Genomic DNA, 24,458 nt, shown 5'->3' with positions numbered 1-24,458 from the left:
GCATTACTCGTGGGGACAAAATGAAAAAATCAAACAGAACAATAATTAAACAAAAAAATCGCGCCATGGCTGCCAATGAGGTCACATCTCCTGAAAAGGCTGTCGAGCCAACTCAAGGGTGTGAACTGGTTGTCAGTGGAACAGCTGTGACGCTCGGCTATTCAAGGGCAGCAAATCCAAACCCCACCTCTTCCCCGCTCCTGCTATGACGTTGCAATCGACTCCAAGAAGGGACACCCCATCCGGAGAGACAAAATCTGCGACATGTGGAATTGACTCGAAGGGTGAGGGCACACCCCGATTGGTATCGGTAGCGACTAATTCTGAAGGTGGACCCACGTCTGTGTCACACGGACATACAAAGCTCTGGGCCGGCCAGCGAGTGGGCTAGTGGCTTTCTTAGCAAAAATATTAAACCGACCCGCGGCGACTCAACGTCAAAGCGCAATAGGTCTTTCGAGGGTGTCAAACCTGAACCAAAAAGGCAGAAGGTGCATTCCAACAGCACAACAGCCTTCAATAAAGATCCTTCTTTCAGCGACGCGCTCAAAGGCAACATCATAGCCACTGTCATTGACAGGAGTCATGTGGATGGTAACATCTCTCATGATCATTGGGCAGACGTCAAGGCTCATCTCGGTTTCAGATTTTTATCTGTCATCGAAGAGAATCCGAGGCCTCTCCCAGACACAGCCGATGCAGGATGGTACCAAAATCGTATCAAACTCATCGCCTGTGGTGATCAGAGATCTTCCGATCTATACAGGGCTGCTGACAATGGCTTGCCAGAAGTCTGGTCGAGTGCCAAGCTCGAGGTTGTTGCAAGGGAGAATATTCCTTGCCAGCCAAGAGCACGTATAATGGTCCCGGCTCTACATAACTGCCCAGATATGATCATGAAATTGATCAGAACAAGTAAGCCAAACCTGCCTACGCACGACTGGAAAGTCCCAAAGGTTGAGAAGGAGACAGTGGGTCACTATAGATCAGCTCTCGTGTTGATCAAGAGGGAATCAGTGGCTCCACTGGCTGCAACGAAAGGCGTGATTAGGTATGGTTTCTATGAAATCGTGATTCGTATATATAAAAAAGACGAAGATTCGCTCAACACGCCCCCAACAGAAGCCCCTTCAGCGGAAGGAAACGCTTCACTACCACCAATAATGGAAGTCGATGCAACACCACAAGTGGAACCATCGACCACAGCCACAGCCCCAAACGAGCCATCCGACGTGGAGGCTAATACTATAGGCGACAGCAACTCCGACATGGATACTGAAGACGCCACCTTAGGCATCACTCTGAGTGAGGAAGACCTACTTCAGTCCTCCTCAGACGATGAAAACGCCGACAAAACAGTGGTGGAGGTTGATCTGACTAAAAGTAGCAATGCTGCGATTAGTACAGATTAATCTTCATCACGCCATCATGGCCGCAAACAACCTGGTACTCGGATTGCACAGGAACAAGGAAGACATCGTCTTGATACAGGAGCCGTGGGTCTCAAACTCCATCATCAGAGGCCTCAGGACTCCTGGCTATAAACTATTGTATGCATAGGAGAAAGGTGAACCAAGGTCATGTATGTTAGTAAAAAATGACTTAAACGTATTTTTACTCCCCAATTACAGCAACAAGGACACCACCACCACTGTCTTAACAATGGATAAAGCCACCTACTGGCTTGGCCACGACAGCCCAATTCCAGGAGACACCTTGAGGAAGGCAATTGCGGACGCGCAATCGAAAAAAGTTGGTCTCCTAATTGGTTCGGACGCTGACGCCCATCACACGGTATGGGGTAGCTCTGATATAAATGAGAGAGGTGAGTCCTTATTTACTTACTAAGCACTAACCTACTCATAAGTAATATTGGTAATGAACCCACTTTTGTAGCCAAGATTAAGAAAGAGGTACTTGATATTAGTTAGTTTGCATAGTTTTTAAAAAAAAATTGTTTTGAACTCAAAGTTTGGGCAAAAAAGTAAAAAAAAAGGTTTAAAGTGTAATTTTTAAAACTTTAAGATCATCTACTATTGTTTTTAGAAGTCATTATTCATATTTTTTCATTATTCATATTTTAATTAAATTATTTTTTTCCTTGCTTGAGTATTTATGTAGTCAAAGGAAACTTTGGCTAAAAGACTTTGTGATTGAAAGTGGCACGAAATTGTAAATTTTTAACTTCACTATATTTTTGTGTATTTAGGTATAATACACTTTTCAATATTCTTTTCTTTTATGTAAAGAAAACTTGAGATATATTAAGAAAAATGTTTCTTATTTTTATTTAAATGCAATATAAAGAGTTCTAATCCAGGTAAAATCATACGTTAAAAAATATTTTTTGAATGTTATACCAATTCTTTTTTTTTCGAATTTAAAAACGATGACTATTTCATAAAAGAATTTTGGTAATTACAAACCATTGACCAAGTTTTAATAATTTCACTACAAGTTAAGTTTTTCAAATAAAAAAAAATTAAAGTGTGACATCACCTCAAAATTTCACATAACATAACTGTTTATTTTTTCATTAGAAAACGTCAAAAAAAATTCCAATTTTTTAAATCCCTCAAATAGCAAAGAGAATACAAACATTGAAACTCACTTCGTTGTGGTCTTATAAGTTTTTTTGATTTTTATTAAAAATTGTGAATGCAACGTTCTTACTCACACTTTAAGGATTAGAGGAGGGTATAAACCATTCCTGTAGGTACATTATTGTACCAAGGACACGACCAGATCCCCATCTTAGTAAATGGAGTATTTTTGGTTTTAATAGAGAAATAATTTTGCTTTTTCCATGTCGAATTAAAATAAATAATTTTTAAACAACTATTAAATATTTGCTCCAAAAACCTAACTCCACTCTTTGGGAGATTTTTTTTCTTGCATTTCAATTTATAAAAACATCAGGAATATCTTTTTTGGAAATAATTCCATGTTCACTAATGCTATTTTAAATATACATAAGAGATTCTTCAACAATAATTTCTTACTGAAGATAACCTATCGAGTTATTAAGGTTTGAGTGACTGGAGTAAAAACATTGGCTTTTTTTAAGTTCGATACTTTAATAGTGTGGTTACTCCTGAGAGTAAGAATATTAGTTTGCTTCTTTTTAATGATTTTTGTAATATTCCAGAACGGTGCAGTTGCCTATTGCAGACTTTGAAGCTTTTGGTTCCACGAATTATTGCTGTGAGTGTTAATCAACTCTTTTATTAGTGAATTAATTATTTGAACCTCAGAGAGCAAGCCACAGTCTCTTACTCTCATCCATCTTGTTTGTAAACTATTTCGTATCTCTATTAATCGAACTATTTTTAAAGGCAATTTATTTGAGCTATGCACCGAGGATGTTGCTTCATAAATAGCGTCGATTTTCGGTTTTTCATCTAAATTTGCAATAAGATTCCGGAGGTCTTCATTGCATTATTTACCATTTTCATCAACTATTATTGAAAGTATTTTCTATAGTAGGCAACATGGTCTTCTAGCTTCTTATACCACAGATTTTTCTTCTCAATTGTTTTAAATGACAGAATTTTTGGGAGTCTTTCATTTGGCATTTTTGATATAATCAACATGACATTTAATAGTTTTGAAAAGCGGTAATAGTCCTGTCTCAATTGAGCTCATATAGTTTGGGGTGTTTTCCGATGAACGAAAGCATCTTTTAATGAAGAACCTATGAAGTTTGTCGTGAACAAGAATGTCGTCGATAGTCTAATAGCCACTTCTAAAACCTAAATTTCACTAATACGGTTTTAACTTCGTCATGAGTTATGACACTATCCAAAATATCGTTGGTTAAGCGTATTGGATTGGAAGCGTAAGACTCTCTGGGTTCAAAAGCAACATAAAGTGATATTTAGTTTCAAACTGATTTTTGGTTTTGCTCCATTTAATTGATTAATCGCCATCCAGAATTCCTTGGAATCCTTGCAATTTGTAGTTTAAGAGCCTCGGTTGCACAAACCTTTTTTTTCTTGCATATTTTTTTTAATTCTGCGTTTGCTACAATATATTTTTTTTGAAGAAATGGCTGCTGAATTTTCTAATAGCTTTTAACCATCCGAATGATTTTTGCGTGCTTTATCGTAATCTACTTGGAATCATTTTTCGTTAATTTTAAGAATTTTTCCCTGGTATTCTCTTGATTCTGGGCATGAACGTTTTTTGATTGTTTCAATGTCGCGTATTTAGTCACCGTTGGGAGATTCCGTTCCAGGTTGCATCGATACTGTCTTCTTTAAAATTTAATGTTGGTGACAGCCTTAAAACCGTTATATTGTCTTGCTCTATTAAGTTAGTTGGAATTCAACTACTAATGACAAGTAGAAAGTAGTCAAGCACTGAACAACCTTGCTGGCCTAAAAAGATGTACTCTCCACGCTTATCAGACTCAAAAACCCAAAAGCATCACAAACATTTAACAATTTAGTTCCTCGTGTATTGACAGTAGTGTCTTTCGAATTCCTTATTTTTCCCGCAAATCTGTTTTCCTTTCCATCATTAATTGCTATCCTCGCGTTGAAGTCCCCGATTATCATTACTTCATCCCTATTATTATTCTCTATAAAACTATTGAATACATTGAAATCTCGATCTCAGTGATTACAATTTATATATGATGGAATTAATCATCATGCCCCCATTTTAATTTCTAATATATTAACTTCAACTTTCACTATAAATTCGCAATTTATATTAGATAGATATTTTTCGAAGCCGAAATATCATCCCCCTTTAGCTCTTCCTCGCGTATTTGATATGGAATTCATATAAACTCAAAATAAACTAAATCATTTTCTTCAACTATAAATGTTTCATATAAAAAAACGAAATCATGATTGTTTATAAATTTAAAAAAGTTTACGAGTACAGATTTATTACTCAATCCTGATATATTATAGCTAATTATTTTATTATTTATTTGTTGGTCTGTGCTTGAGCAATAATTTCACTTTCGTTTCGTTGACACTTGTTTTTGTTTCGCATGTCTAAATTTTTTCTTTTGAAATTTATTTTATGATATTTTATTATATAGCCAAAAACCATCACTTACTTACTTAACGTGGCGCTACAATCCGGGGTGGACCTGGGCCTCAACCAACAAGCGTCTCCAGCCAGCTAGGAGACTTTACCCACCTGAGTGCGCAACCTGAGTCGCGGTCTTTCTCTGCTCTTTACTCTGTCGGTGAGGTCTTTTCTGACCTTCATAGAGCAGCATGCAATCTCCATCGTCATTCTGCACAAACGTATAAGTTTGACAATGATGCCAAAGCTAGACATTGCTCTGTAGAGCTCTTAACTCTAGATGCTTTCATACACGGCTTTAAAATCGATATATCGATTTGAAGTTCCTGGGATTTTTTTCCAAGATCTGCCATAGTGTAAATATTTGGTCGATAGTGGACTTTCCTGGTCTGAAGCCATACTAATAAGGACCTATCAGGTTGTTGACGAAAAAAAAACTCTTCTGGGAGAAGAGAAAAGTCAAATAGAAAATTTTACCACCGCGACACCGGTCGATCGTCGTCCGTCTCATGTTTTTGATTTGTTTTCTTTTTTGGTCTTGTGTGGTTCGATGGGTCGCATAGGAGAGTTGTTTACAATGCCTACTTCCAAAAAAGCAATATATGAAGGTTTTAAATCTTTTGTACTTATAACCCTCCTAATCCCAGCCAATTGTTTACATTGTTGTATTTGTAAAGTCGATGAAAAGATGTGAACTCCAACACAAATGTTTGGCGTGTTTTCGGGCATACATACAGATACAGTTAACTAATGAGTTCTGCTTGCCAATGCTACACACACACATTCCAACGAAATATACTTCCGATAACTATGTGGACTGGAAACAGATTAATTTTCATATTAGTCAAGTAAGTTAGGATCCGTGCAACTTGCACCGTATGTGAATTTATACCTTTTTTATGCATTTTTTCCCTGCAATTCCGAGCACCCTTTGAAGGGTGTTTTTAGTCGGTAGGCTTTAAACTCGGAATACCTACTTGATTATGAGATGTTATAAACAATAAATGAGTATGGGTATAAGGAGTAAGGATGGCAGTGATGAGCAATAAGGAAGATGCAAAGATTTTCATTCCCGGTTGCCACTCAGAAATATTATGTTCGTTCAAAATGGTCGAACGTAATTCCGAAAAATTGTAAACACAATAATATGTTACATAGATTATAGATTGTAAGAACTCAATTTTCAATACTTTAATGATCTGTCAATAAATGCTATTTACTATGCAACAGTGAAGTGAAAATTTTGAAGAACTGTAGAAGTCAATGACTGTTAATGTTTCCAAAAACTTTAAAATGTTCTACACAATCGTAGCTAAAACATTTGAAATTCCATCCCAAAGATAGTTATTTTGTAGTGTATTTGAAAATATTTAATTCCGTATTACAATTCAAATGAACTGTCATAAGTTCTTTTAGAAATTAAAAACAAAAAACACGTACAAATAACTACTTACAATAAAATCGTAATACAATATATTTTGTATTCAACGTTATTTTATGCATAGAGGTAATTTTGAAAACCTAACTTTCACTTGGGTTTATATCACATCACCTAGCAAAGCACTGTGGAAGAATCCTTAAAAAGGGTATTTTTTGAACTCTATTGCTTATAGTTATTGCAAAATGGAATAACAATTATTTAAATATGACCAATCACAAAACCAAAAAATTGACACAAATGATTAAAGTGGCAACCAGTCTTCATCGCAAACATTCTTTTCATACGTATTTCTGTAGAACATCTACGAATGAAAGCATGTGTACTCGTATAAAACTTAACTCCAACCATGGAAAAAGATGAAAAAATAAAAACATTGAAAGCAGCAGCCCTCAAGGATTCTCGCAAATAATTAATCAGCGGGTGTCGTGTTCTGTGTAGCATTTTTACCGTACACCGAAATATCAAGCCGTATAGACTTTCAACGTCTTTTTCCACTGCTATATTGTGTGTGTGTGTGTTATTTTTGAAAGGAAGAAGAAACAAACGAACGAATAAGTGATGATGTTAATGATTTTATCTTTGACAGTTTAACCCTTGGAGTGTTTAAATCTTGTATATGGGGTGATCAAAATTGCGGTAATTTTATCTAGATGTTGTAATTTGTGAACATTTCGCATACTGTGTTTATCGCTATCTGTATTGACAAAATCAGAGTACATAATGTCTAATCTGCTATGCTTTATCTTTATTTGTATTATATTAACAAAATTAACATGCATTTTCTTATACGATATATCTACCAAACAATTCTTAAACAGTTTTGACTAGAAAAAAGAGGCTGAGATGCGACCATCACTGATAATTTCCCATTCCGTCTGTCGATTTGTCTTGCTTAAAAGTTTGTAGGTTTTCGTGTTTTGTTAAAAAAAATTGTGAGTAAAATTCTTTTTAATCATTTGAAAATTACTAACAATATTTTGAATATAATGAAATATTTTTTTGCTAACGAGATTTTTAGTCGAAACCCAATTTTTACCAATTTTCTAAAAATAATTTATTTCTAATATAAACAAATACAAATTGGATGAATTAAGTTAATTTGAAGTCAATACCTTCTATTGTTCATGAGACATCAAGAACCGAACATCAATTTTTACCAAATTTGGATACTATTTTTGGTAGATTTTTTTTATTGAAAAAACGGACGGTTGGATTTTTATAAAAATTCGCCGAATGTCGAAAACAATATTTTCGTGAGATAATAGGTTTTTTTTTTGTTAAAAAAAAACCGTCGATTTCGATTTTTCTCAATTTTTTTTTCAAAGAAAAACTATTAGTAATGCTTTTATAGGTTTTTATTGTTTATCAAGAAACTGTCAATTCAATTTTTTTCAAAATGTTATCAAATGTTAAAAACAATATTTCGTATAAGATGAAATTAGTTCGAAGCTAATACTTTTAATTTTTGAAAAGAAATTTGAGTCGAAAATCAAGTTTTACCAACTTTTCTTAAAAAAATTTTAAGGTAGATACACACGCACGCAAAGGCATCTCTCTAAAAATCGTTTAATTATTTTCTAGGGACCTTGAAACGTCGAGAACTGTAAACATTTTCCATTCGCTCTTGCACCAAATTAACATTCTTAAATCAATATTAAACATTTGTTTGAAATTTGTATCATATTTAATTTGGTTGATTCTGGTGACATTCTCTACTCATATTGATAAATAATATATTGACATTTAATGCCAACTTCATTTAAGGTACATTTCATGGAAATTATTTATTTATAAATAATGACAATAAATTAAAATCTATTGTTAACAATTTTTTAATTTTTTTAAGAGCGCTTGCATCAAATTACTTTCAGCCATTATAAAGAGAGTAAAAACCGATTTCTTATGTTTGATAGTTGTTTTATAATATATAATATAAATACATAATACAAATAATATATTGTATGTATGTTTGATGTATTTATGGTTATATATGTATGTAATTAGATTTTTATTTCGTGTTTGAGAAATAATTTATCTATGAATTCAATATTGTTTTTATTTTCATCTTGAAGAAGTTGAAGGGTGTTATATTGAAGCTGGTTGGTCCCTTGAGGATTTTCAAAAAGATAGCATGAGTCCAATAGATGACGATGACGTTGTTGCATTTGGGGCATATCGGGGGTGGCTCTTTTTTTAAAAGGTGTTGATGAGTAATATGGATATGCCCAATACGCAGCCGTATCCGTATGAAATTGTTTGTTTTAAGCTTTTACGTATTGTGAGGGAAAATTGGTTTTATTCTGTTGGGATTAATTGCTTGGTAATGGTGTATATAACGAGACCACTCTGCGTGTTGAGAATTCTGACTTTATTCATTATTATTGCATTAAGACCTTTTCTAGTAAAAGATTCAGATACAAATGTTGGGGAGTTGTGAGCTAAATTCGCAGACTTATCATTGAATTCGTTTCCTTCAATAACAACATGACCAGGAGTCCACATGAGCTTGATTTTAGAACGTGTTTTTGCGATCGTATCTCGGATTTTAGCAATTATAATAGATTTATGGGAATACTGAAGCTGTATTTGGAAGGATGCCTTGAAAGATAGCTGTTCTATCATGCGATGTTATTGCAAAGGATGTACTAACGGGAGTTTTTAAACGATCAGTGTAAGGAAATGTCAAAAATTTAGATGTAAGGTCATTGAATATTTGGTGAAACATCGTTTTATAACTTGTATTGCTGGTATATTCATTGTGAAAATCATGCAGGTGTATAGTAGGTTCCAAGGTGGTGTGGAAGGCGTGTATTTAATAAATCGTTTGAAGGGAATTTCAATACTGTTTGCCATCTTTATTGTGGTATGTATAGCTGACGTCTTTGTCGTTTGTGTTTTGCAGCCAGGGCAACATCTTTGTCGATTATTAATCCAGTTTGAAAATGCATGGAAATGCTCGAAATATTATTAGTATTATTATTATTATTTTAAGCTTTTGTTGTCTCTTCTTGTTGTTACATTTATTGACAGCAACAATTTTAAAAGCTATATGATTTAAAGCGTTAAGAGAAAGAAAAGCACGTTGTTTTCAATTTCACCTTGTTTTTTAATAATTTTATGAAAGAAAAACTTTTTGCAACTCTTGTAAAAAAATCATCAAAAAAAGCATCATCAAAGTTAATATAAATGTTCTAGTATATATAACTTCTAATCACCTCACATATGAACCAACCAATATATTTGAACAGAAAATAACACACATCCATATACAATGCATATAGCATTACATCTACAAGAGTAATCGGTTTTCAGGATCCTTCAGCAGCAGTTTTGAAGGAATGTAGTAGGCAGGTATCCTCACAATTTTTTTTCTTTGGTTTTCGGGAAATGCAGAAGAACCCAATATCCAGTACCCATATCCCAACTGCCGATTCCTACCTCCAGTACCTAACTCCCACAATCAATTCTCTGTGGCATGGTTTAGTACGGATAAAGATTTAAGGACTCGTAACCATAACTCGTATGATAAGAGGACGGAAGGGCAACGGATATCTCCTGTTTCTGTAGTGCATGGCAATGCACAGTTTTACAAAATTCTATGTGCCTTGTACAATGCACTCTACATAGCTATATATCTAACATGCATACACGGATGTCTTTGTACAAAATAAAACAGTGAGTAGTTTAGGTAAAAAGAATTGATTTGAATACAAAGGCAACTTTATGTGTAGTACCGAAAGTTTTGCATACACTCTTTACCTAACCTCTATCTACTATCTTTCTGTCTACATCTACTAAAGCCTACACGTTTGTATCGTGTTTTACTGGTATCTAATACCTATGCGTTTTTTGGATCACTTATGCCTTATTTTTGTACTCTTGGATAATGAATGTTTGTTTTAGGGGGCTCAAATTCATTAAGTTGTTAGGCATCTACTCACTAGGCCCACGTACAAGTGGAATTCAATCACTTGAAAGTCAATTTTTGAACTTGTAGAAATCTAAATCTAGATATTATATGTATATTTAGAGAACTTCATGTACTCATGTATATAGTATCTACCTAGGTATACAGTGGATAATATCTGTGTATCTACATACTTTTTTATATTCATACAAATCCTTGTTGTATGTCCTATTCCTTGTTGTTGTACTATTTTTTTTTTCATTTTTGATCATAGGGTTATACTCGTATGTTCATTCCCACATATGTAGTTGTGAAAAAATCTGCTTTAAGTTATGAACGAAAATGGCCTTAGTTATACAAAAATAAAGATGTACAACGTTTGTGCTCTAATATTTACTGTTTTACATTTCTTTAATTCTAATCCATAAAATTCCTCTTAGTGTTATAGCATTATTGAGCTTTTGTTATTGAAAATATTTAAACTTAATTTTTTATTAAAGATTTTGCGTTTCTAAATATGAAAGAATATAGGTGAATGTTGAACTGGATTCAGGGGATGCATTAAAATTACTGTTATTATTTTAGCCCCAAATGGACCAGGTCTTTAGGTTATATACTCTTTGCTTTTAGTTCTCATTTTAACCAACTTTCAAAAACACACCATTTTTAGGAAGAGTTTAACAAAACAAACTTTCATATAAGATGTGTTCAGAATATTTTATTTCTTATTTTATAACTCATACCATAAACTCATTAACTTGAATTTTTTTTTAAGTCTCGATCATACTCAGGGTCTCAAAACACTAAAACCTCGATGCATCATGCCCCCATTAATTTTTTTTTTAAATCGTCATTCTTCTGGTGTTTTATTTTATGTTGTTATATATTTCATGCGTAAGACATCTATGATATCGATGTGTCATTTTAAATATATCGGTTTTGGTAAAAAACAAAACATGGTTCTTAAATGGGAAGTAGTTTTCTTTTCAACTTCCCAACTTATTTTCGAAATTAAAATTTTGACATATCTTGACACCTTAGAATCTAAATAATTCGAAAATATGTTTGTGCGCACGTCTTCGACATTCAGTAACTTTCTTATTAAAATCAAACAATTAATTTTTTCCCAAAAAATAAAATCTGCACAAAATAGTACGCAAAATTAGTAAAAATTGATGTACGAAATGATCTCATTTTGTGATAAATTTTCAAAAAAAAAAATCAATCTCTATTTGTTTATATAAGAAACAAGGTGACACGGCTAGTTTATATAAGAATCTACATAGGTGACCCGGCCTAGTTTCTTAGATAAAATATGTTGTAAACTATTAAAGGCGAACATCACACATGGGCACTACCATGCTATTTGTAAAAAAACATGGTGACCTTCATGACTGATTTATAACTACCGTACCCCCTTATTAAAATTCAATTATTATTTACAAACGAAGACGGAAATGTTAAAGCTGTTATACAAATTTCCTGGTTTGGGATTTGTTGTTGAAGAACTGAACACAATTGATCAACATTTACGTACAGTTGCATAGTTGGTGTAATGCAAAAATCAATAGAAAGCAATTTAATTTAAAATGTACGTATTAATATTTTTATTCAAGTTCGTAAAAAATGAGTATATTACAAAGTTTTTAGCAAATAAGATGTCGCAATTAAACTTATTATCTTATATAAATATGTATATAAAATGAATCGCAAAATGTGTTGGTAAGCGCATAACGCCTTTACCATTTTGGCCAATTCTTTTTTTTTTAATGTTCGTTTAAGTTCGAAGATGGTTTTTACGGCGCGAAAAATTCAAATAATTGCCGGATAAACCATTAAAACAATCGTTTTCCTTTTCCAATACAAATGTTTTCTAACTAAAACGAAAACGTAGTCAATTTAACTTAATTGCTGTACATTTGCAAATATGTATCCAAAGAGAGAAGGCTGTGATTGGAATTGGCGCAAAGAATTCCAATGAAGAAGTTATACCAAATGGGCCGCTATGTTAGCAGTTTGGCGAATATTTTCTTTTCCAATTCATAAGAGACACCCTTCTGTTTCTCACTTAGCTGTACATTTAGAAAATGGACAAAGAGTGTATTTATAGTTATAGCACAGAACGCAGTACAAATAGCTGCTCAGCCACCATTCACTACCTTAACCAGTTTTTTTGAGACATGCCAAAACGATGATTTCGCACAAGCATTTCAGCTAGGTACATTCTGAAATGAATACAAATATTATACCTGGAATCAATCCTCTAGGAGATTCAAAAAAACAAGGAAAAGCAGTTCCAGGATACCATTAATGTATATTCCACCGATACGATTGGTCGAATTTATTCAGTACATCCCAGCAATGATGAATGTTTTAATTTAAGATGTTCATCAAAAATTGCCAGTGATTCCACGATTAACGCCAATTGACCAATCTGGAAACGTATTCTCTAAACAACTCATTGACATTGGTAATGGCAAATTTCCTATAGACATCTTGACTGGCTGCATTAAATTTCCTCAAAAATGTTGTCAGTTAACGCAATCAAAAGATGAACTTAGTTAGAAGTTGCTTCCAGATGTTTCTCAAAATTACAGAAGCCATGATTGGTTGAGGGAACGAGCTATATTGGCTGCAAAAAACATAGATGTAAATGAATTAAATTTCAAAATTCAAGTACAAATTACTGGCGAATCGAAGATATATAAATCAGTTGATTAGGCCACGAACCAAGATGATGTAGTCAACTATTTACCGGAAGTTTTGAACTCGCTGGATTTGCCAGGATTGCCACCTCAAAATCTTCTATTAAAGGTTGGATCAATAGTTATAATGTTGCGAAATATCAACCAACCGCGTTTTTGAAAACAGTACACAGTTAGCGATTAATAAATTACTAAACAACCTGATAGAAGCAACTATACTCAAAGGAAGGTACAAAGGAGAATATGTTCTTATACCGCGCATCTCAATTATTCTGACTAATAATGTACCATTTATGTTTAAACGACTACAGTTTCCAGTGCGGCTTGCTTTTGCTATGACCATAAACAAGTCCTAGGGGCAATCATTAAGTGTATGTGGTATAATCAAGAAAACCCATGTTTCTTACATGGTCAATTGTATGCTGCCTGTTCCCCTGTTGGAAGCCAAGCAATCAAATAAAAAACGTTGTTTATCACAAAACACTACAATGTTAATAAAACTGATTTCTGTTAATAATTATGATTTACATGATTAACAATAAAACGATTACTTACATTTAAATCCTTATACATGTTTCATTTGATTATTTTTTTTCAATACGTCTTATCACCAGGGTGACGGTTATGTTCAGGAGAATTCTTAGCCACGAATGTAAAATACGCAATATAAAAAAACTGCCACATTACAAATCTTTATGACAGGACGAAGTTTGTCGGGTCTGCTAGGCTAATATATAAAATTCTCCTGTCACAGTGTTAGATGACATTCTCCTCCGAAACGGTTTAACCAATTTCAATGAAATTGTACATATACTTTTCGTAGGTCTGAGAATAGGTTTTTATCTATTTTTATATTCCTAAGTGCTTTTGTTTAATTTCATCAAGATCGTACACGGTGCAACGATCTTACGATAGTATATTATATAGTGACGCTTTGTACAATGAAGCATTGATTGCTATTGAGGATCTTTGCATTATCATTGCCAACTTACCACTCAGTCATTTCGGTATGCATTCACCAAATCGAAATGTATCACTGAATTGAATCGTGAATTGCGATACAATACTGAAGAAATGGCAGCGATTGTTGCTCGCAGTGTCTTTGGTGTCTTAATCTTTCTCCTCTGTTGGGGCATGAGCGTATATTAGGCTAATGTGGGCGAATTTAGCCTTGATGTGGATTCTCGTGATGCGCTTACTCACACTGTTGAAACTCAAGACTTTTTGCCTGAGTCTAGTTCCAACAACAAATCCACACCCAAATAGACGCTGTCTTTGTTTTCGGTAGCAGTCGCCGTAGTAATGCATAGCAGTCTTTTAGTTTGCGTTTGCCCGGTCCATCCCATCGCACTTCTTGGATGGCGGTAATATCTGCCTGGCAGCAGTTTAGGGCTTCCGCTAATTGTTCGGCTGCACGTAGTCTGTTAACATTCCACGTAAAGATCTGAGGTTCGTTGTCCTTGTTTCGTTTGCTTGGGTTGTCAACAGTAAACAATTGAGGTACTAGGCCCACGAAGTTCATTGCGGGAGGTGAGAGTAGGAGTTGATAGACAGAGGTGGGTTTTGAGAAAAACCTGTGGACGCTTGTATCCTCTTGAATGCACATGTCTACCATTTGAACATCTTTATAACATCTATGTTTTTATAAAGTTAAAGTTTGTGGAAAGAATACGATAAGTAATGCGACAAGATATTATAAGGGATTTTTTAGAACAGTTAAAACCAAGCACTTTCTTACTATGAGAGGTATTTATCCCCTGTTTAATTGGGAGGGGCAATTTAAAAAAATATTACTTAAAATGGAACAAAAATGTTTAAAAATAACGGTAATACTTATAATTAAGTGTTATACGTTTTTTTAAAACCAACATTCTGTTCTATTAGCCAGTTTTAAAATCAAGTCAAAAATATGCATAGTTTATGAAAAAATTTAAGTTTAAACTCAAAAAAGATATAAAAAGATTAAATTTCAATATTTTAAAACCATAAGGTTATAAATATTTTTGTTTAATAATTTTTTGCTCTTATTCATTTTTAATCAAAAACTGAAAACTAGATGATTTTTGGTCTTTTAGTTTTGTAGAAAATTGAAAATAACCACAACTACTATTTTAATTTAATAATTTTTTTGCTTGAGAGGTCTTATTTTGATAGTAATAATGGTAGGTGAGAGTTGGGTGTATGTCACAGTGAGTTGTGTGCGAGTTTGGGTGTATGCAACAGTGGGGTCTGTATGGGCTCACTATATTAGTTGTGGGTGCTAGGTGGGGTGCATGCAAAGTTTCTTTTGCATTTAAATACGCTGGATTTAAGAAGAATTTATTTATCCTAGGTATATCTTAATCAATTTGATTATCACTATCAAAATAAGGCTACTTTAATGGTTAAACAAGGAAAAAATACTTTAATTGAAATATGTTTGTTGGTAATTTTCAATTCTCTCAAGAACTAGAGACATAAAATCATCTAGTTTTCAGTTTTTGATAAAAAAAATAAATAAGAGCTATGGATTGTAAAAAAAAAAACAATAGTAGATAATCGTAAAAATTTTGAAAAATTACCTTTTTAAACTTTTTTTTACCCAAATGTTGGTAGCATAGTTTTGACTTGATTTAAGAACAAGCTAACAGACAAAAGTGTTGGCTTTAAAAAAATGTATGAACTATAAGTTGTTAGTATTACCATTATTTTTTTTTCTCATAGATAGACTCCCTGCTCCAATAGTAAAAATGCTTGTTTCTAACTGTTCTATACAAATCCGTGATCAAACGTTGTTGCCTGAGTTATCGTACTCTCCCCATGTTTGTTATAATTGAGTTTCAAAAACATCTCTGTTTTAAAATAGTTTTAAGTTTGTTGCAATAAAATTGTCACAGCCTTTGTAAATAAAACCTATTGTACTTGTGGCTACGGCGACATTACTTTTGGCATATTTTTAACTCAACTTTTCTATAAAAAAAAACTTTCAAACTACTTTCAAACTACTACTTAAGATAGAATTTATATACAAAGGTCACAACTAAATTCGTTCTGTTTTTTGCTGTCCGAGTTGTAAATATTTTTTAAAAATACACCAATTGAAAAAATGACAGACCAGAATGCTGACAATCTGTCCAATTTTTCTAAAGTGAAAATAGTTTTTAAAATGGGAATGTTCCAAAATTTTTACAATTACGTTGTTTAACGGCTTACAAAGTCATTTATTTATGATCAAGTTATTTTAAATTTTGAATCCCGTAAATTAATTGAATTTGCTTGTAATAATATAACATTACATTACATACATATGTAAATGTAAAGAGTAGAGAACGCTGCACCTTGAGCGACTAGACTATATAAGGTGATAACAACACAAGACCTTAATACAAGACAGAAGAGAAAGAACAACAGACTGAAGGGACACATGACAACAATACTCGGTAGGTTTCGATGCGGTCCCCCATCTGCCTACTAACTGCGCTCACTGATGCTTGTTGTTATAATATATATTTCTCGTTGTAACACATCTCAAGAACAATGTGCTAAGTTTTTTTTTTACTGAAATGCTTTATGGTTACAATTAATACAAAATAAAATCATTTTCATTACCTATGTATATTTGTTGTTTAAACATTTGAATTAAGTGCTTTTGATTTTTCTTTAAAAACGAGATTTTTTGTTATACGTTTCAATATTGATTTGAGGACACATTAATGCCAAATTAATTGTATACTACGAAGAAGCTACAAAATTGTTAGAGGTGGTTGTATTACGCTAAATGCACAAAAAGCCTGTTTACAAATATTTCCTGTATTTAAAGATTTAAAAATGTACCTGCAAAAAATGTTTAATTTTAATCTTATCGCCATTTTATTCCTCAAAGAAACCTTAATTTAAATTTGTATTTAAAAATCGTTAGAGCTGTTTTTTTATATCTAAAATTTTACATTTTTAGTCTCTATCTCTATCGGGCTCTGTTATACGTCATTTTCATCAACCTTCTGTCATAAAATTTTGTAATTGTCAAATACACACCAATACAAAGTCTTTTTTTCGAATTTAATGCATTCAGAAAGGGTTTTTCACACAGGAAGCCATAAACAATTTCTTAAATTCGTGTACTTATAATAATATTTACCTAATTTTAAGTCCTCGAGAGCCATAAATTTCGATTTTTATTTCAATGATTTTGAAATTCTTAGATGGGAATGCATTTAAGCAGCTTATAAATAAAATATATTGACTCAAGAAAAGATTTTCCGTCAAACGTTGATTAAACTAAGCTCGCTCAGAAAAGTTGCTTAAAGTTTTTAGAATAGAGCCTTAATAAACCCTTATTCCCTACGCAACTATTAAACCTGATGACAGGTTAAACACCTGTTATTTATTTATTTCACACAAAAATTCCAAAAGCAAATAATGAGAAAAGGCTATAGCATATAGATTCTGATCCTGAAATATAAAAATCACTTACCTTTTTCAGGAATAATGTACAGGATAGCAACACAAATCAGAACGAAGCGTAAATTCAGCTGCGATATCGGTTGCATGATTGATGATTTAGTTTTTAGAACAGCTACTGCTGTTTCTGATCCAGGATTTGAGTTTTTAGTTTGAAGCATTTTTGTTTAGTTGATTAAGACAGAGACAGTGACAGTAAACGTTTAGGAGATTTTATTTACTTAAAATCTTTGCCGACAGTCAACAGTTCATTCATTCAAAAAAGGCCTTCTAACTTATTGACGCTTGTTTTTTAACTTAACGAGAAATTCATCAATGCCTGCATTCGATCCGAACCTTTCATGTACAATATATGAATTGACTTTTTATGCATATGCTAAGAACCATTTCTATACGAATTAGTAAATGAAAGGTAGCAATTAATAAGCGTGCGTTGTTGATCACATTTCTTCGAAAAAAACTTTCACTTTACTAATATGCGCTTTTCAAATTGCATGTAATTGAGGACACTTCGAAGGACCTGAAAACATATAGTAACAACAAAAACTATGTTCAAAATATAAACATTTTATTATGATTACATTATTTATTGACAAGTAAATTAAATACAAACAAATTGTATATCATATAAATCCTAGATACCACCAATTAATTAGTGGCTAGTACAAAAATAAAAAATATAAAGTGGATGGGGGCGACCAATATTGATAACTTCTCATCCTGTCCGTCGATGTATCTTGCTTAAGACTTTAACAAAATATTCATTACAATATTTTATGTGCGATTAATAAGTTAAAATTAATATTTTTCTTTGTTCTCCTAATACTTAATTCGAAAACCGTTTCCTATCAGTTTTTTGTTGGTTTTCCTATTTTTTGTATATCATTGTCATTTGATTTTTCCTAAAAAATTAACAAAGAGTTTTCGATCTTTCCCAACATTTTACTGAATGTTGAAAACTACATTTTTTATAAGATGAAATTAGTTTGAAGCCAATATGCTTAATTTTTAAAAATATTTTAAAGTTAAAAATAAATTTTGACCAACCCATTTTCACCGTTGCATAAAATTGTTTTGGAGATGTGGGACATCTCCTGACAAAAGTACTCACACAAAGGAATGGTTGAGACTTGTAATCACTAGGTATCAACGGATTGTACGTACACACTACACACGCACACTCAGGCATTTACACTAACTTCCTATGGGAAGTTTATAATAATACGATTATGCACACATTTTGACAAAAAATAATTTAGGCTATACAAAATTAAATTTGCAATGAACAGTTGATAATCAAATAACTAACCTTACTTACCCTTACTTATAATTTTAAAAAGAAGAAGGTTACACTGTCAAGAAGTCTCATTGCAAAGGCCACAAGACGAGATGATTGGTTCCTTGTCTTTCTTATTCCAAAACGTCTATTTAAAAAATAAATTTGGGTGGCGCAACAGTTCCTACCTTCAACTCTCGACCATTCCTGTGTGCTAGTAGTTTTTGGGATAAAGGGAATCTATATTTTTTATGCCGAATTTGAACGACTAATTTGAGAAAGCACTTTTCCTGAACAAAATTACCCCTGCAGGATAAACCAATCCCTTCCAAGGGGCAGTACCAGTCAAAAAACTTAAGTCACTACATAAGGAAACTAGGGAAGGATTTAAGAGGAGATACCGGTGCACATTGGTCTTAAAGTTCTGAACATCAAAATGCGAGGGAAAAACAGAATTGTCCAAAGAATGCCACATTTTCGGCGTGCGATTCAAGAAAGAATCTCTATGCTTGACAGGACGCCCGAAATTGAGTCAAGGGTAAACTAATGAACGTTCCTGGAATCGTTTTATTGCCCATTGAACAATGCAGTCAAGATCAAAATAAAATGAGCTTATCATAGACTGCCGTTGAAGTTCCACATCCGAAGGATATGGATGTGAATCTAGAAACGAATATGAAAAGCTGAGAGTACTGTCGTCGGCTAAACAGTTTAATGGATTAGAATTGGCAAGACAAAAGAGTAGCCCTGGGGGATACCAACATTTATTTTATGAATTTCAGACGTGAAACCATCCAATACAACTTGTATTAAACGGTTTGAAAGGTATAGTTTCTAACACAACGAAGAAGAGATTGATCAATACCAAAAGCACGCATTTTCGATAAGAGAGCTTGATGCCAGTGCAATAACCTCCAAAATTATGTAAAGATTTGTTCCACTGTTCGGTGAGATAAACCATGAGATCACTAGTGGAATTGCTACGAAAGCCTTATTGCCGGTCATTAAGCAGCTTCTGTTCCTCAAGATATTTCTTAAGCTGATATTTATCAGACGTTAGCGCTATTGGACGATAGTTGGAGGAAGAGAAGGATTCGCCCTTTTTAGGAACAGCCTGGACAGATGCTATTTTCCAGCCGCTGGGAAAGAGACCTGTAGAGTAGTTTACGCAGTGATTTTGCCAGCGTTGAAGAACACCTCTTCAGAACAATTGGGGCGATACTATCAGGGCCAGCGGATTTGTGTATGTCAAGGTCTTTTAGTACTCTTGCAATTGCACGAGTGCGAAAGAATATTCATCCCATAGAATCGTATACGCTCTCAAGAACAGGAGGACTCATGACACTCTCCGGTAGCGTCAAATTAACAGCAAACTGTGCTTCAAGCAAATTGGCTTTATCAATCAAGCTTACATAGGGAGTGTCATTGTGGACGAGTGTTGGAATCGAGAATGACGTGGTGTTTCCTACGTTTTTTACAAACGATAACAAAATTTGACTACCTTTGGTCATTGTATTATTTTTTGCCTTCATTTCTGATCCTGCTTAAATTTGGTTCGTCGAATATGACCATTACAGGTCTTTCTAGCATGTTTGAACTAATTCCGGTTTTCCTTAGTCAGGTTGGCTCTATAACCTCTTTACAGCATACAAATCCTTGAGTCTTTAAAAATGTTAAAATATTTTGAACTCTGCCACTGAGCCTACAGAAATCAAACGTTTCTTTGACATTAAAACAAAAAGCCTGTTTACTTTACAAGTACATGCTCTTCTTTAGCTTAAGTTTTCTGTTCAGATAAAATCGAAGACTAAATACCGACATTTTTTTGAAAACCGCAATTCCGTACCATAAGAAGTGTTAAACAAAGGGATTCAAATTATAAAATTGGTCCTTTTAGATTTTTTAAACAGACACTTACAAATTATTAATTGAACTGTTTTTGTTGTTTTTATATTATTTGACCAAGAGAAGCGTTTTCAATAATTGGTTTAATTTTTTGAAATACTATTTCACAAATCAAAAAAATCTTAAAAACAGTGTCAGTAAGCAAAATTTAGTTTTTCAAAATTGTTTACTTGTGGTAATTGGTTCAGTCAAAATATACATACGTATGTACATTTGACTTCGGATTGATTCACATATCGATGGAAATTTGTGTCGAGAATGTCAAGGAAAACAAATGGCTGAAAACTTCGTTGAGAACTTAATGAGTGAATTCAATTAACAAATATTTTTAAATTAAATTAATTTATAAGTCAATTTATTACAAAAAAAGAGGCTGGGATGCAACCCACACTGATAACTTCTCATCCCGTCTGACGATTTGACTTGCTAAAAAGGTTTTTAGGTTTTCGTGTTTTGATAAAAAAAGTTGTCATTTGAATTATTCTAAAAAAATAAAAATTATCAACAATTTTTGCATATGATGCAATAGTCTTATTCCAAAATCTATTTTTGCTGACGAAATTTTCAGTCGAAACCCAATTTTTACCAATGTTAATACCATTTACGTACTATTTCATCAGGATCAGTGGAAAGTGACCTCACCCAACTTGGAGCGCGAAACTGGAGACATCTAGTTAGGGACCGAGCTAGATCGAGAAGTTTGTTGGGTGAGGCCCTATAGTTCACACAGGACTGTAGCGCCATCTTAACTAAGTAAGTTACGTAATATTTTTTGTAAAAATTAACGAAAAAATTACTTTCTATGAGATAAAATTAATTTAAAACCAATATTTTTAAATTTTGAAAAGATATTTGAGTCAAAAGTAAATTTTTATATATTATTTTTGTAAGGTTTTTTATTTTTGGTAAAAAAAACTGTTAATTAAGTTTTTCTAAACATTTTACTGAATGTTAAAACAATATTTTTAAAAAGATACAATTAATTTTAAGCCCATATCCCAAATTTTTGAAAAGATATTTTATTTATAAAGAAACTGTTGATTGAATTTTTTTTCCAAAAATATACTTGTTTCGTATCACGTTACACTACATAATATAAAATTTAATTTAAGACGCTAGAGTTATTGGTTCGTGAGATATTTTGGGTTAGCCAAAATGTTTAAATTAAAAAAAAAAACACCCACTCAATTCTTTTGAGAGTCTTTTCTGAATCTTTCTGTATTAATATCTGTATCACAAAATTTATTTGAAGTCGATACTGATTCTTAAGCTATGGACGACGAAACAAACTCTACGAACGTGCGTCCACAGTCTTTTATTTAGACTCTAGGGACCTTCAAAACGTCGAGAAATGTCAAACATTTCAATTTGAGAAATCGGACCGATTAAAATAACTTCTTATGTGAAGTTGATAAAGTAGAGTAATTTCAATTAAACTTATGACACGGTGAACACTTAAAATCAAGTGAAATTCAATTCTTTTAATTCTGAATTCATTTTTCAAGTTACTCAAACTCGACACCTTGCACGATCCATTTATCATACAAATTCAGATTTAACTTTTTATTCATAATACAAATACTCGTTTGCAAAATAAAATGCAGAATCAAATCAAATAGATTTGTTTAAACTCAAATAATTTAATATTTGTTAGTAGTCGCAGATAAATAAAGATCATCCATAGTATAAATCCGATCTATCTTTATTTAGGTTACGTTTATGTTTTACGTATCATAAAAACTGACATAACTGCCTAGTTGTATAAATATTTTTTGTTTAAATGCTGTAAAATTTCTTACCAAGAGTTGGAATAATTTAAATATGAATGAAAAGTGAAATCCATATTTTGAGTCCCACAATGAAATGTGATGTTAATAAAAAGAGAGATTTGACTTTATTTTGAATATAAAGACTATTTATTTTAGCTAGCTGAATGCAGTCAGGCTGTAGGTAGTCAAGAGATATGACCAGTCTTATTAATTTTCACGACACGACATGGCATTTTTAAATACTTCACGGCAAATTTATTAGTAGTCATCAGAATCACACATAAATCTTCAAATTTCACATCTAATGTTTCGTTCAGTTTAAGGATTTTAATTCATAACATGAAATAAACTTGAAATAATCTAATACATATCAACATCGGCACGATAAAAACAAAATTATGAGAAAACGTAATACATTAACTAAAATTTATTGATATACGAGAAGCGTGCGATTCCATCCTTTGTTGAAGGCTATTTCTGATTAACTAAACTTTTTGGTCGGTTCCGTTCCCGGCTGCTTACTCTTGTTGCGAAACAAGAAGTAAATGCGGATGCACGAAGAGCGCGTGCCAAGTAAGGTCTCGTCCCGGAAATAACAATAAAGTCCCTAAACTGATTTGTTGTTGCTAAATGGTATGCGGATGCTGTTGTGGTTTTCAACAATCATTCTTCATGTAGTGGGGAGTATTTTTTGTGGAGCTCTCTGCCTCTGCCCGGTTGGGGTTGAAGTGGAAGAGTATACTAATGGTGAAAATAATCAGTATGCTGTGGTCTTATGGTGAACAAAATTGAGATGTGGTACATTATTGATTCCTAGAGGACGAGCAGTGCGCCTACTCCTAAGGGATGTTGTATGGCGGTAAAAATTTGAATCAAAAGCTTAGTCTCTTGAACTTAAATTTGTAAATACGAGTACATGAAAGCTTTTTTATTTAACTTTGAAATTATATGCGTTTGATGGTTTATTATTTTTGAAAGTTATTGTACGTATCGTATACTCCTGGTGATAACTGGTCAGTTGAATTTTTATCTTAATGATCAAGGTGCTTATAAATATCAATACAAAATATTGGTCATGTTTATTAGAATTTCTTGAGCAATTATTATCAACATTTCAATATTACAATAAACTATTAAAACGGCACTGTATTTTAGTATTTTGTCCAAAAACTAAGGGTGTAATTCACTTTTTGTGTATTGCTTCAAAAGGGGAGAGGAAAATCAGTAGCGCTACTTACATTTGCATTATTCTGAAATATAAAATGCGCTTTATAATAATTAAAACAAATTCAATATAAGCACATGCAATTTTCATAAAATCTGGCACGACGTAGAGCCCATTCGAACTGCTTGGCATTTGAGTGCGCACTGATAAGCTAAGCAAGAGTATTTCAACCCTTATATTACTTAAGGGGTTTATTGTTGTTATCTTTCGACCTACAATTTGCATTGAAAAGATTTCACCTACAAGTCTAAGCACTTATTAGTTGTCCTGAACATTTCTCATGGAAACAATCCGAAATCTATGTTATTGTTATGGGCTTTGGTCTCAGTTGTACACAATTAGGGGGAAAGCAATGTGAGGTGAATTCATTCAAAAAATGATATCCGTTGAATTTAAAAAATTGCACAATGAGTTCAATTATTTAGGAAACAACTATTTTTCAACTCTTTAACATACAAATTAGCATACAAATTTTATGATTTTTATGAAGATGTTCGCTTAGAGCAAATTGATTGGTCATTTTTAAACTGAATTTAAATTTATTTTCATAGCCCTTTTAGAGGCTGATTTTTAAAGGGTGATTCCCTGGGCAATGCATTTTTGGTGATGATTAAATTCTTTGAAATATTTAATTTCGCTTTATGAAAGTTCGGTAGAGTATTTATTTTTCGTTGTTCTTTATTGTTTTTGAGAACCTATACAAACTGAAGATTTGTAAAAAAGAACTCAATACAATTAATTTAA

At 32.8% G+C, this 24,458-nt stretch overlaps 1 protein-coding gene across 1 annotated transcript in view; it reads right to left on the bottom strand.

Moving 5' to 3' along the window:
* The window catches only part of LOC129953351 (cell adhesion molecule Dscam2-like), a 92,224-nt gene extending 69,207 nt beyond the window's left edge, over positions 1–23,017 (bottom strand). Inside the window, 2 exon segments of the mRNA XM_056066478.1 lie at positions 17,553–18,059; positions 22,520–23,017. Of these exon segments, the coding sequence (XP_055922453.1) occupies positions 17,553–17,700 (148 nt within the window). The 5' untranslated portion in view covers positions 17,701–18,059; positions 22,520–23,017.
* Positions 23,018–24,458: the final 1,441 nt, after the last annotated feature.

Source organism: Eupeodes corollae, chromosome X (assembly GCF_945859685.1).
Source record: "Eupeodes corollae chromosome X, idEupCoro1.1, whole genome shotgun sequence".
Classification (NCBI taxonomy): Eukaryota; Metazoa; Arthropoda; class Insecta; order Diptera; family Syrphidae; genus Eupeodes; species Eupeodes corollae.
This window is presented reverse-complemented; position numbering and strand designations above follow the sequence as displayed.